General features: G+C 39.1%; 2 protein-coding genes across 4 annotated transcripts; one reads left to right on the top strand and one right to left on the bottom strand.

The window, feature by feature from the left end:
• Nucleotides 1-345: 345 nt before the first annotated feature.
• si:dkey-228d14.5 (uncharacterized protein LOC796266 homolog) lies at nt 346-9,842 on the bottom strand. Of its 3 annotated transcripts, none has more exons than XM_037122620.1 (8): nt 9,327-9,842; nt 7,246-7,310; nt 6,053-6,100; nt 5,555-5,617; nt 5,395-5,462; nt 5,183-5,313; nt 4,629-4,806; nt 346-3,416 (listed from the first exon to the last, which is right to left on the bottom strand). In XM_037122620.1, the coding sequence occupies exons 2-8, from the start codon at nt 7,305-7,307 to the stop codon at nt 3,229-3,231; spliced, it is 738 nt and encodes a 245-aa protein (XP_036978515.1). In that variant the 5' UTR covers nt 7,308-7,310; nt 9,327-9,842; the 3' UTR covers nt 346-3,228. The 3 variants fall into 3 exon arrangements, with proteins under 3 accessions (XP_036978515.1, XP_036978516.1, XP_036978517.1); XM_037122621.1 differs by lacking the exon at nt 9,327-9,842 and adding an exon at nt 7,440-7,666; XM_037122622.1 differs by lacking the exon at nt 9,327-9,842 and adding an exon at nt 7,481-7,666.
• zgc:110319 (uncharacterized protein LOC796111 homolog) lies at nt 8,481-13,306 on the top strand. Its single transcript, XM_037122619.1, has 8 exons — nt 8,481-8,636; nt 10,449-10,540; nt 10,677-10,812; nt 11,442-11,508; nt 11,595-11,706; nt 11,812-11,875; nt 12,066-12,240; nt 12,642-13,306. The coding sequence occupies exons 1-8, from the start codon at nt 8,572-8,574 to the stop codon at nt 12,708-12,710; spliced, it is 780 nt and encodes a 259-aa protein (XP_036978514.1). The 5' UTR covers nt 8,481-8,571; the 3' UTR covers nt 12,711-13,306.
• Nucleotides 13,307-13,500: the final 194 nt, after the last annotated feature.

The raw sequence follows: 13,500 nt of genomic DNA, 5'->3' as shown, positions 1-13,500 counted from the left end.
TAGTGGTAAACTGTCATTATCAGAATAATCATGAAAATCTTCTCATAACTGACTCCAATAGGCTGTCAAGCTTGCTGACATACAGTCCTAGATTGGCTTCCTTGTTTATTTTCAGTTGTGCCTAGCCTGTCAAATGGGAGAAGGCTCGGCCTGCACATCGTATCCCCCACAAAAACATGTCAAATGCTGCTGATTTCACACTGAATAATGATGGGGGATGTTACTTTTTTTGTGCAGGCAGACCTCATGTTTAATGGTATTTAACATTCAATAAAATCACTGTAGAATTTGGTCTTTAAGAAGACAATACAATCAGCCAAATAATTACTTCAAGTTGTTGTGTTATTTATTGGCAGTTACAGACACATGCAGGTTTTCTTTGATTATGAACACTGAGTCCAGCCAATATTATGATTACAGCACACAGTTCACTTGTGTAAAACCCTCCCTCCATCCTTGCATAGTCATCCTATAGGTCTAAATATACCTCTTTTCCTTGTACAGTCTTGTCCAATAGGACTGCTGATGTTATCTTTATTGACAGACAGATAAAACACACACACAATATAGGGATATATTTTAAACATAATGATGATAGTTAAAAGGCTATGGATCAAGATATTGAAATTCCAATAACTGCCTCATTTTTTTTTAGACATAAGAAATAGTCCTCATACCACATTCATTAAACGCTGCAGCCACTACAAACATCCATTGACTGCCTGTTCGCTCTTGTAATCCTTCTGAAGTCTCATTAGTGTTTCCTGTGTTTCCAAACCTGCACTTAGCCAGGATAGCTACACCTGTGTTTGGCAATACTCACCTGAGGAAACGGGTTAACTGGACTATTTCAAGTCTTAATGACCTGGTCCATGTCATATCAGACAGAATTTCGTGACTTAAAAGGAGCAGGGCCCTTGATAAATCCATCATCGACTTGACCTACTGTCTGCTGTAAACAAGCTGTGCCCTCAGCTGACACGCCCGTGCGCCATCACTCCACCACTGTTGTGTAATAATGTCGGTGGAATTTCCACATGGTGCGAGTACAGTCTCATCCTCTCGTGCTTTGTTTAGTGTGTTTACACACCTATGTTTATGGCATATGGGTGGGGTTTGTTTATGGCATATGGGTGGGGTTTGTTGGTTGGTTAATGTTGTAGTGGGGGGCACAGACAGACCTCATGTCTAATGGTATTTAAGATTCTTAGATTGTTCTTCACCAAGAAAAATGTGTGTCCTATCTGTGATGCTTAACCTATTTGCTTTCATACTCAATGAAATTTAAAGTAATTTGAGTATATGTTAGAACAAATGTAGTTCTTATTTTTAAGTTTAAAGAGTATTTCAAAAGTTATTCAAACTTAAACAGTCTTCAACATGACATTTTAGGCAACTTAATGCTAGATCTTATAATTATGATAGGTATATGTTATGCTATTACTGTATTGTAATAGTATACTGTATATTACTGTGTACAGTGTGCTAATCTACTATGCAAGGTTGAATAATAGTTTGCCTGCACATGTTGTAGGCTGTTACTTAACCTTAGCACAGACTGCTGTATATATTATGGGCTGAAATGTTGTCATATTAAGCACCAGAATCAGCGGCAGTAAGTTTCAACTGCAGAGTGGAGCATTCTCATTTGTTAGCCAATATTTCTTGGTACGAGTTATTTTGCTGAACATTTAAGCCTCTGGCGCACTGAAAAGGGATGGAAACAAAACTGACCAATTGAAAAAACTGGTGCGGACATGTTCCCAGCATCCCCGATGTAAGGGACACCTGTGATCATGTTCAACAAGATAACTGTCATATGAAATTTGTCCCATGCCTACTCATGACTTAATAAGCAAAAGAAAAATGTTAACAGTTGGGTACTGTAGTGAAATGATTTACAAATGTGGGTGATGACTTGTGTAACTGTCTCTTAAACTTTAAATAAGAATGCAGATTTGCGATTATATAGAGATTTATGTATTCATTCACAGAACAATAGTAGAGGGTTTTTTTTTTAAGAAATGCCTTATTCAAACTTTTGAAGCAAGCTACACAATATACTGTTGATAAAGGCTCTAAAGGTCTTAATAAAGCTATTAGTTGTTGCAATCGTCCGTGAGATTTTGAATAAACGTGTTCCAGTTTCACTTTGACTCTCTGCACGAAGACACATGACATCACATTTTTCCAACTAAATCCTAACCATGAAAAAACAAGAAAAAAAGAGCAGAGATGCATGAAATAAATAACCAAACCAAACTTTGACAAAGAATGCTGTATTTCACATCAGACGAGAGAAAAAAAAAAATACCTTCAGGGCCTTTTAGTTTCTGTAAAAACCCTAATCCTGCTTTCAGAAAACATCACTGTGGTTTGTCCTGTCACACACACTGAAACTCTTAAAGATGCCACACCTCAAAACTTTGAAAGAACAGGTACAACACCCACAGTAATGTACAGTTTGTGTTCGCACTTCTGGATTGTAACTCAGCCTTCTGAGGCGTTGACGTCTTATGAGGTGTTGACGTGTATTTTTGCCATGATCTAAATGCCACAAGGAGCTTCTCTTCTTCTCAGTGTGAATCACCCAGTCAGACAGGATCTTGTGATGTCACAGGGACTTAAAAATGTGTGATGGGTTGGACTGCAGCGTCCACCACCCTTCTCAGAGAGCTTTAAAGCCACATGAGTGAATCAGCAGAGTGACAGGGCCTCTCAGTGTACAGTGCTCATAATTTTTAACAGTGCCAAAGCTTTAAACACGTGCTTTTGTATTTCTGTGCTGGAAATGTTCATGTCCTTTGGTCCTTTTTAAGGACATATAAAGTAATTTCACAAAACACTTATTCACATAAATAAGGTGTATCGGACACCTCGGGTTCATTGTTCTGTTGGCAGAGCAGCAAATTGCACAATTACATAATACAGCTGATATGTTTTGTTCTTTGTTCTTTATCTGTACAGTCTAGTTGGTGTCAATAAATACAGACTTATTCATTTTTTTACCTAAGGAACATAAACGCCCAGTAAAGAAAATCAAAATATTTACAGCAAGCGCTAGAAAAGTGGTCATCCATAAATGGATTCACATAACTCCATCCCAGCATCAGTGATGAAAGAAAGCTATTGATCCTCCGGCCACGATCCAGCCACTGTCCTTACAGATGTCCTGCTCAGTCCATCTTCACTGCTCCTGTGCTTCAGCTGGACCCTGGCGGCCTCATATCAGGACATCATCAAAGGCTTTTCTTCGTCGCGTTTGCTCAGCAGGTTGGAGATCATGAAGGACGAGAAGAAGCAAAACTCCACGGCGTAGCTGAGCTCGAACAGCTCCAGGTTCACGCTGAGCATCCACTCGAATACAGCAGACAGGTGGCGGTAAAAGTAGTCGTCCTGGGCGAACAAAACGGTATCTGAAGGGTCTCCGGTTAAGGATGCTCGGAAGAGTTAGTGGCAGTCTGATCACCTTCCTGACAGGAAGACATTAAAAATGTATCAAATCACAAAATAGACTTTAAGATCTGCATGTGTATCTGCATGTGGTCAGGCGAAGGCAGGTGCTTTAGGATTCTGTAGTTCTTTTTGTTGTCATATTCATGTAATAATAATGCAGACACAGTATTTTTTTATTTTTTTTTAAATGTTTCTATTGTAAACTTCTCTTATTTCTTAGTATGTATTCTCAATTCAGTTTTTTTCCCCTATAATTCCTCGATGCTGTGACATTTATATTCTAGAGGGAGCATCTGTACCGTAAACCCCCTCTGGGATGAGTAAAGTATTCTGATATACGTGACCTGAATGACTGCAAATCTTTACTTAGCCCATTACCTTGAGTATATCACATCCTACTCAGAGTTTATATGCTACACAGGAAGGCAGCTATTTTCTTTCAAAATCAACAAAGCAACACAATGAAACTTTTAAAGCAATGGCTCAGGATGCCAACCCAAAGCGTCAATATTTGATCCACTTGGGTATGACATTTGACAGTCTGTCCGTCTCCAGGAAGATCATTTTTACTTTGAATACATTTAAGTAGAAACGTTATGATATTTATCCACGTTACGCACCCATTTGTGATGAAAAGTACTTTTTTTTGCATTTATTTTTTCTTCACAAGGAAGCATGGACTACTACTGAGGTGTGCGTCCCTAACTAGTGCCAAGGACCCTTTGAGCCTGATATTAAACCCTAATCTGCTCCACTACGGTACACATGTTGTGTCACCTTGCAGCTCCTAGATGTGAAGCAGAGTGTTTACAGGAAGTCAGTGGTTAAAGACTAAGGTAGCTGAAAAGTTCCATTAATTCATATCTGCTTCTGTCACGTGGCCTGTCGTGGCCGGTCCCACTTTGTAAACAGAGCAGCAGACCGGATCCGAATGTGGCGTGCAGCGACTGTAGTGCTGTAGCAGCTGGAGAGTGACTCTCAGACGTCACTGCTGAAGTAAATGTTTGAAAGGTTAACAAGCGAAGTTCACTATCAGTCATCCCACAGCTCAGTGCACACCTGTCGCAAAAAAAATACCCTCAGACATAGTTATATATTACCTGGCATGTAGAGTTTTGTTAGACTCACAAACCGATAAAAAACAAAGTTCATCTAGCTTTATGGAAGGATACAGCAGATGGTGACGATGGTCTGACACACAGTGGAGACGATGCGTAGCGGGTAGAGGACCCTCTCGTACCCCGTCAGTGCGCACTTCTCCGTCAGCGCCGTGAGCAGGACGGTGTAGAAGCAGATGCACATGAAACTGATGGCAGCTCCCAGGTAGTGAAGGAGGGACAGGTGATGTGGCTGCGGAGGACAGTCGGGAGATTCAAGATGAACGGATGGTTGCAAGAGAGACAGAAACAGCTGCTTGACTGGTATGTGGAGATGGATACATTTTCAATAGCGGGTCCTTATTAGAAGTCATTTTTAATCGTAATTCAAATACAAATTGTATAATTTACTTAAAACTGAACCATCTCATGTAAAATACCATGGACGAGGTGTGCCAGCTTTGCATGTGCGCTAAATCATTACAGATGACATCAAACAAATAATTACCCGCCTTTGTTTGCTCGATCACCACAGCTGCAAGTCGAAGCTGTTAAGGTATATTGTCAACATTGTATGACGAAGTCCTGTCAGCTCACTGCCCTGCGAGATGAATTGGTGCAGTACTTACATTGCAGTTTCCAGCTGCAAACGCCCCCATGGCTGCCACCACACCAAAGACCAGGGCAGACTTGCTCAGCATCGAATGACATGCGTGTCTCTCCATGATATGGGCATGGTGGAATATACAGAAGAGCAGAACTAAGGAGGAGATTGCAGTTGTTATACCGTATATCACTGTCTATATGTGCAATGTGGTCGGCCTTTAGTCGGTAAACTCACACAGAAAGGATCCAGCGTTGATTGAGGCTGTAAAGAGGGAGTTTTCTGGTGCCAGAGTTCCACTTGAGCTGGAAAAAAAAAAAACATTATGTGGAATTAATGTTGCCTAACTCATGGAAAAGGAAAAGTGAAATGTGGAATTAAATGACTGCGTTCTCACCTTATAGTGGGAACCATGCAACATGCTGTGGACTGATTCCCTCTGCAGTAGTTATCAGGCCCCCTGAAAAACAAATGCATGAGGTTCTGATCTAAATCTAAATCATCGAAACGCTGATATTCACCTATCCACAACAGGGGTGTCCACACTTTATTTGAAGAGTGAGCCGTGGGCCACAAGCAAGGACCAATTGTATTGTACTGTATTGTAAAGTTGCAAATTAGAGGAGTTAATTCTAAAGTTCCCTGAACTGACTGGCTTCCTGCCCAAAGTATCATTCTCAGACTTTGCTCAGATTATGATAAAAAATTAATAATCAGGGATCTTACATGTTTAACATGTCTATGAGTACTTTTTCTTCACAAAAAAATCAAACAACAAAAACAGTGATTTACATCATCATTTTTTCAAATACAGTAATGCTGTAGAATAACATCTTTTGGGCCCACTTTTCCAACAGGCTCCAGACTTGATTCATAATAATGAGACGCAACTCACCAGTCACTGAGAGAGCATACATGACCGTTGGAGAAGGCCAGGCCATATCTGGAAACAAACAATACAAGTTCATTATTAGATTATTCAATTCATTGTGTAGAAATTGGCATGCTGTTTGCCCCAACAGTACAACGCCACTGTTGTAAATACAAACTCCAGGTCTGTAACAATTTGTCAGACGTTGTGTAGGCGCTAACCACAAACAAAGCTCATTACGTCATAACAGTGTTATGTGTTGTGCGCTTGTATGTTGAAGTAAATACGTAGGTAGTGAAGTGATCCTCCCCTCTCACTGAAGTTACATTGTGCAGGAAGGTAATGTAATGCTGCTTTAATAATTGATTAATAATCTTAATTTTGAAAGGAATCACCATACAAACTATTACACGGAAGTTTTATCCCATTCCTGTTGACTGAATCAATCTATGAAGATTTCTGGGATGTGTTAAATATATATTTTCTAACAACAACAACAACAACAAAAACTTACTTCATGAAACATATGTAAATAAATATGTGTTGTATACTGTATATGTCAGTTAGTGTAAAATGAAGGAACTAGCTCTCGTTTTGTAATGCAAAACTGTGCTGTATATTGAGAAATAAAATAACTTGTTAGAAGACATCTTCATAAATTGTGAATGAGGAATAAAAACCACAGAGTTTAACAATAACCAGCGTGAATATCAAGCAGATTAACGTCTCTCGGCATTTCTTGAAAGTCTGGTGGGCACGCCTTGCATCATGCGAAGCAGGCTGGATCACATATTTCAAGGCTGATGCTATTTTATAGTAAGTAAATGTGTCCATAGAAGGCAAGTTTTCTCACGCTTTTAAGTTTAACGGCGCTCCGAAGTAGACTTCTACATACACCCTTCACAGATTACACCTAATTAGCGCCAGAGTGTGTTAATCAAAGTGTGTGCAAAGCCGGCTTGGGCAAACACAATGTGATGCCATCTTATCATTTCCCATTCAAGGCCAAGTCTTACTGGAATTTCAGTGCCTGTAGACAAGAAAATACTTATCAAATACAGTTACTGATAATCCTGATGTGTCATTGGCATCACAATGTGATAAACGAATGTAATCTTGGCATTTGTATGACAGGCACAGACAAACGCAAAATAAAAGTTGTTGCTCTAACAGTTTCAAAGAAAAAAACAGAGGGCGTGAATTCCAGGTGAACTTACACAGTCCACGTTCCAACGAAGGACACCAGAGAGAGAGAGATGGGGAAGATAATCCACAGCATGTCCTGGTGGTGAAGAGGGCGAGAAACAAATCAAAAACAGGAATTCCTTAAATCCAGATGTGCTCACAAGACTCAGTGGACAGTAGACAGAAGCAGTCAAGAGAGTTCTCGTGGAGTGAGCGTCAAACCTACACAGCAATACTGTTACTGGAGCAAAGACTTAAAGTCCTAACCCTATATGAGAGGGTTCAAGTTCTTCAGTAAGTCCTTAGTTTTAGTTGGTTACGGTCTTCCACCCTCCAGAGCACAGCCCTGCTTTCATGTGAGAGTCTGTGTATCTCTGCCACTCCTTTTGAGCACCACCTTGCCCTGTCAGAACAAATGTTGGGAAATACGGGGTTGGCCGTCTTGACGCTGTCACATTGTTTGTTTTATTTCCAACAAGCTCAGCTTTTTGTTCCATCTGAAACGAGACGCTGCAGAGTGTTACTCACTACCAACTGATTGGAGTTATGAACTTCTCCAACAGTTGTGTGTGAGAGACGTACGTACACACACACACACACACACACACACACACACACACACACACACACACACAGACATACATGCAGTCTAACAGATACATATCAGGCCGGAGAACAAAACAGTGTGTCCGTAGGCCTGACACTGATGGAGTGATGAGGATGTGTTAGGTAACATTCTCTGTTGCTCTTGTAGAGTGACTCAGATAATAAAAAGTTGAACGTACTTTTGGTTTGCTTGACTATTCCCATTTAATGCTACTTTATATTTATACTCCACTAGGGGAATATTGTATTTTCCCGCCCCACTATATATATTCAACAGTTATAGTTACCAGGTAATTTGCAGATCTAGCTTACACCCGTGTAAAATATGGAGCAGTAAAATCTTAAATGCAGATATTAGTGTTGTACTACTAACAATCTACACCTGCCATGACTGCTGTCATGTCTCAAACGTTATCATTATGAGGACTAACAACACCAGAGGCATGGGAGCATTTCTTTTTTGTTTTGTTTTTGTAATGTATGAATATATTAATAATGTCGTAATAATGGCTATTTGTTAAATCAATAATGCAGTGACTGTGCATTCAAACACAACACTAATTTTAATGTTGAACATGTAAATTTTTTGTCTTTATTTTTGTCCCTTAAAAATGTTATTATTGTTTGATTGAGGAAATAAATAAACTAAAGACAGGTCGCAGCAGAAAGCTATTTGGACGGAGCCGACCCTCAGGCTCCGGAGTGCGTCCTCTTGTCTACCACATGAGGTCCTCATTTTCAAAATAAACAAAATGGCGGCGCACATGAGATGGGGTCTTCGCCACTTGTTACGGGCAAGAAACACTGCTCATTTAAGGTTTGAACTTTTATAACTGTGACATATAGTTTTGCTGTGCTGCTGGTTCGGCTGGCTATAATGCTCTTGGGAAGCAGAAACGCGCAATTACGAAGCGTGGTTGAGGTGGTACTTTTAGCTAGCTTGCTTGCTAATTAGCCGACTAGAAAACTGCGACACTAGGCAACGGTTTGTCTCGATAATCCCGTTCATCCTTATGTAAATGGGTGTACCGAAAGAGTTGGTTTAGATTTTAACTTTATATCATCTTTGATTGTATATGTGTCTGCTAAGCGATACCAAGCACGTTAGTTGACCGCTAACCTTAGCTAACTCCAACTACATTGCTCCAAAAAATAACAATTAGGGGAGCACTTTAAACAAACATTAGACCTTGATAAACGAATTATTCAAGTTCATATGTTTTATTAATGCACGTTGTGTAATTTGTTGAGAATAAATTGACCAAACAACGGCCAATGGAAACCACAAGCATCAACCCATTGAGGGCTGGATTCAAAGTCGCAGTCATTCACTAAAAGTTTGGAGTGAGACTATGGGGCAAAGCACCCTTGGTCGCTGGCGAAACAAATGGGGCCGTTTGAAGCCAGATTAAGAGAACTATATCATTTTAAATTTACATTTGGATTAGACTGTCGTGATGTAGTCATTTGGGTTTAACCACAAAACATTTGCTCATTTTCCGCTCACCTGCCACCATGCCAGTTACTCTCCCTGCCCTGATGGCCTCTGTGTCCTCTCTGTCTCAGCCCGTCTCCCCTCCTCAGTTACTATATTAAAATCAGTTTCCTGCTATTATGACATATTGTTCTCAATGGACAAGCATAAGCAGAATAATAATAATACAATCTGATAAAGCAAGAAAAATTCAGACAAATTTTCTGCTTCTCCCCTGACATCTTTGAAAGAGATTTTTTTTTTAAAGAACTCTAGTGTGTATGACCCACAGTGTCAAAAACTAGCAGCTGTCCTGTAAATCCCCTTGTTTTATAGTATCATTAGCTCACAAGCAAATGAATGAGTTTTGTTTTTAATTTCAACCTGACACTCGAAACTAAAACGAAAAATAACCCACCCTAAAAGCTATTTACCACATCGTCCATATTAAAATCTTCATCATCATTATCAATAAAATACTGAGGTTAACTAATTTGTTTAGAACCATTTCTAATTACTATTTAACATATTCCATATGCCTTTAACATCATTTTTAACATATTAATTAACTTGTTCTTATATTTTTGGTAGATCTTTGGCATTTTGTAATCCCCAGTGATCCACTGATGATCTCTATGTTTCTGCAATAGTGTTTTAGGCGACAATTCTAATGATACGATGATCTGAATATTCTTAATAATCATTCGTATGCACTCTCAAAATAACTTTCCTTATATAATATTTACCAATTTTGTCCCAGTAAATTGTATTTTAGTGCATTCATTGTTTCCCCTGTCTTCTTCATGTCTGTCTAATTCAAGGTTTCTTCCTTTATCAGGGTTGATCCAAGTTTCAGATATGGCAGATTGATATCCCTGCATCTTAACTGACTTGGTGTTATATTGTGGCAATTAAGTGTTCCTTTCAATTTTTTCAAGCAGTGTATAAACTGTCATGTAAAATGCTACAGCCCTTGAATAACGTGACCAGCTAGAAGGCTTTTAAATGTATACACTGACCTGACTGCTAAAGTTAACAGCTGCTTTCGTCCGTGAACCTTTCCTTACTATTTCATCCTGCCTAAAGTAATGAATGAGTTTTAGTCCAATGTACTGACAGATATGGTTTCATGTTCTATGTTTGTTATGGTTTAAGGTTTCCAGACAGCTCATACCACTCACAGTGCACGACCCGGAGCTTCAGAAAGGCTCAGCCTCAGCCCGGCACGGGAAACACACACCTCTTAAGTGAGAAACTATCACAGTATCTGGACACCTTTATACTTTTGCCCACTCTCAGTAATTTAGTGCTGAAACTTGTCTTCTGAAATATGAAACTTCACAAAGAAATTGTTTTTTTTGGTTTTTTTTTTATATCTTTCAGTAAGACCCCTGTCCATCCAGACTCAGGACACTCCAAACCCCAGGAGCTTGAAGTTTCTCCCCGGTAAACCTGTCCTAGGAACCGGGACGCTTGACTTTCCCTCTCCAAGCTCAGCTGAATGTTCGTCATTGGCCAGGTTGTGTGTCAAGTTTGCCTACTTTGCTCTACTTCTTGTTTCCAACTTTATAGGATACACATTTTGAGAGGCGTTTCACAGTGATTCCTCTCGTGTGTTTGCACATTGTGTGCGTCATGTTTATAAATCATAGTGTAATCATTTTTAAAGGCCAACTCTGTCTCACACAAAGGTTTCTCATAGACATAAAAGAAGGAGAGTGGGAATAATGCTTTTATGCCTCCAGTAGGATACATGAAATATACATACACAATCGTTTGACAATAGATATTATCTTCATTGAGCTGCTTGTGTTTGTGTGCTCACTTTCTGACAGGGGTGGAGTTTTTTTGGTAGAAGAGTAATTACGGTAGATCTGACAGATGTACCCTTTGCAGATTACACCATTTGATACACCAGGTTATTTGTGAATGCACTCTGTAGATAAAATGTTTTGTTTGCAGATACATTTTGTCTTGAAACAAATGACAGCATCGTAAAACACAGCACAATCATCAGTGACGCGCTTGATAAAAGCCAGGGCAAGTGGACGTTGTTATCACTAAATGAACTAACGTGTCCACAGACTACATTCTATCATTGGGATGTTTCGGTCCAGTAACAGTAACATGATGTCATGTTTCTCACAGGAACCTGTTTGAAATCGAAGGAGTAAAAAGTGTGTTCTTTGGCCCTGACTTCATTACTGTCACTAAAGTAAGTACTAAATGTACTTCTACAGCTTGTCTCTGTGATTCTGTTGTTATGACATATTTGTAGTGAGATCTTTGTTTTCATGTCAGGCAGATGAGGATGTTGAATGGACAGACATTAAGCGTAATGCCTTGGAGGCCATTGACAGGTTCTTTGAGAGTGGTGACCCGATAACAACAGGGGCTGTGTACCATGAAAGCAGTGAGTATGCAACCAGCCGACATTAGTCATCTTGGAGTTCTGCAGCTTTTTGACAGTACTGTATGTTGTGAAATATCTCCTCTCTTTACATTTTCTCTATGGTAGGCCATTCTGAAGATGATGATGATATTGTTTCCATGATAAAGGAGCTTCTGGACACCAGAATCAGGTACAAGACTTTTGACATCCATAACAGTGTTAATAAATTTAAGCCTTTGGTCATCTGTTGCAATTGGGATAGCGCACTGTTTAAAAGTTTAGTTGTTAAAGAAATTTGTGTTGTGATAACAGTCTTGATCAGTCTCTCGTTTGTGTTGCTTTTTTCCATATAAATTGATATGGACCCATTCCCTCCCAAGACCTACAGTGCAGGAGGATGGAGGCGATGTCATCTTTAAGGGGTTTGAGGACGGCACGGTCAAGCTCAAGCTGGTTGGTTCCTGCACAGGGTGTCCCAGCTCAACAGTTACTCTAAAGAACGGCATTCAGAACATGATGCAGTTTTATATCCCAGAAGTGGAGCAGGTGGAACAGGTGATTATCAAGATCCGTTTTCTTGGAGAAGTTGTTTTCTGTGATGAGCAGAAATTTGTGTTTTCATTCTGGGATTGGTTCCAGAAGGTGCTGTATGAATACTTAAATAATCATATACTGAAAAATGTGCTGTCATTTCATTTTAATTTATATTTTTTGAACATGAAAGATGAGGAATTAAGCCAGACATTATAATTTCAATCTGTGGATGCAGTCTACCAACTTTGGCAGGTAGAGCCGAATAAAAGATTGAAATGAAAACTAGATAATTAATAACATTTCAGTATACACTTTATGTCCTTGCTACTATACTGAGTTGAGTGTTTGTCATGATTGGAGGGGAAGTAAAATTTGCGTTCATGTCACATTTTACATTTTGTCAAATGTAAAATTTTGCCCAGGTGGAAGATGAAGTGGATGAAATCAACGCAAAGGTTTTCACGGAGCTGGAACGGAAACTACAAGAATAAAAACGTCCTTGATGTCACACTTAAGAAGAAAAAATGTTCCACTGTGTAAACACAGCCCCGCATCATTTCCACGAATTATCCTACAATCATAAGAATGAAGAGACTGTATATTATAACCTGCTATTTTGTGTGCATAATATATACTGTTTCACCTGTAATGTATATTAAAATACTGTATGCCCGTTACCACAAAAAGGACTGGTTGTTTCAACCTGTCAAAATGCTCTGCTGTGATGACTGTAAATGTTGCAATGTATTTATTTCTTATAAATATGTATATTTTGAACTGATATTTTAATAGTATGGAGATACTGTCAAAGTTTTTGACATTGTTTATGGTCATTCAGAATGAAGATTTGATAAGATATTCCAGTTATTGCACCCATATACCAAATTAAGCATAAATTACCTGTTTTGCTAGTTAAGGTATCATCTCTAGGTGAAATAAAATGTTACTTAGGCTACAAATATTCACCAAGTGGAAGTAGGTTTACATCATCCCATAAAAATTGTATGCTATTTTTACTGTGTTCTCTTTGCTCTGTTCTTGAAATTTACTGTATCACATCAAACAAAGTTCACAGTTTGAAAGCAAATCTTTGGTGTTGATTCCTTTAATGAATTATTATTTTATTCCAGTTTGTGCTATTATATCCTTTCTGGGTGGAGAGAAAATTAAGGGATGACAAATCACATACTGTTGTACAGGAACTACAAAAAAAGGGTAATGCATCATGAGACTTTACACCGTGTAATGATGCTATCCTTTTTCCTTCTCTAGCCATGCTCC

Source organism: Acanthopagrus latus, chromosome 15 (genome assembly GCF_904848185.1).
Source record: "Acanthopagrus latus isolate v.2019 chromosome 15, fAcaLat1.1, whole genome shotgun sequence".
Lineage (NCBI taxonomy): Eukaryota > Metazoa > Chordata > Actinopteri > Spariformes > Sparidae > Acanthopagrus > Acanthopagrus latus.
This window is presented reverse-complemented; position numbering and strand designations above follow the sequence as displayed.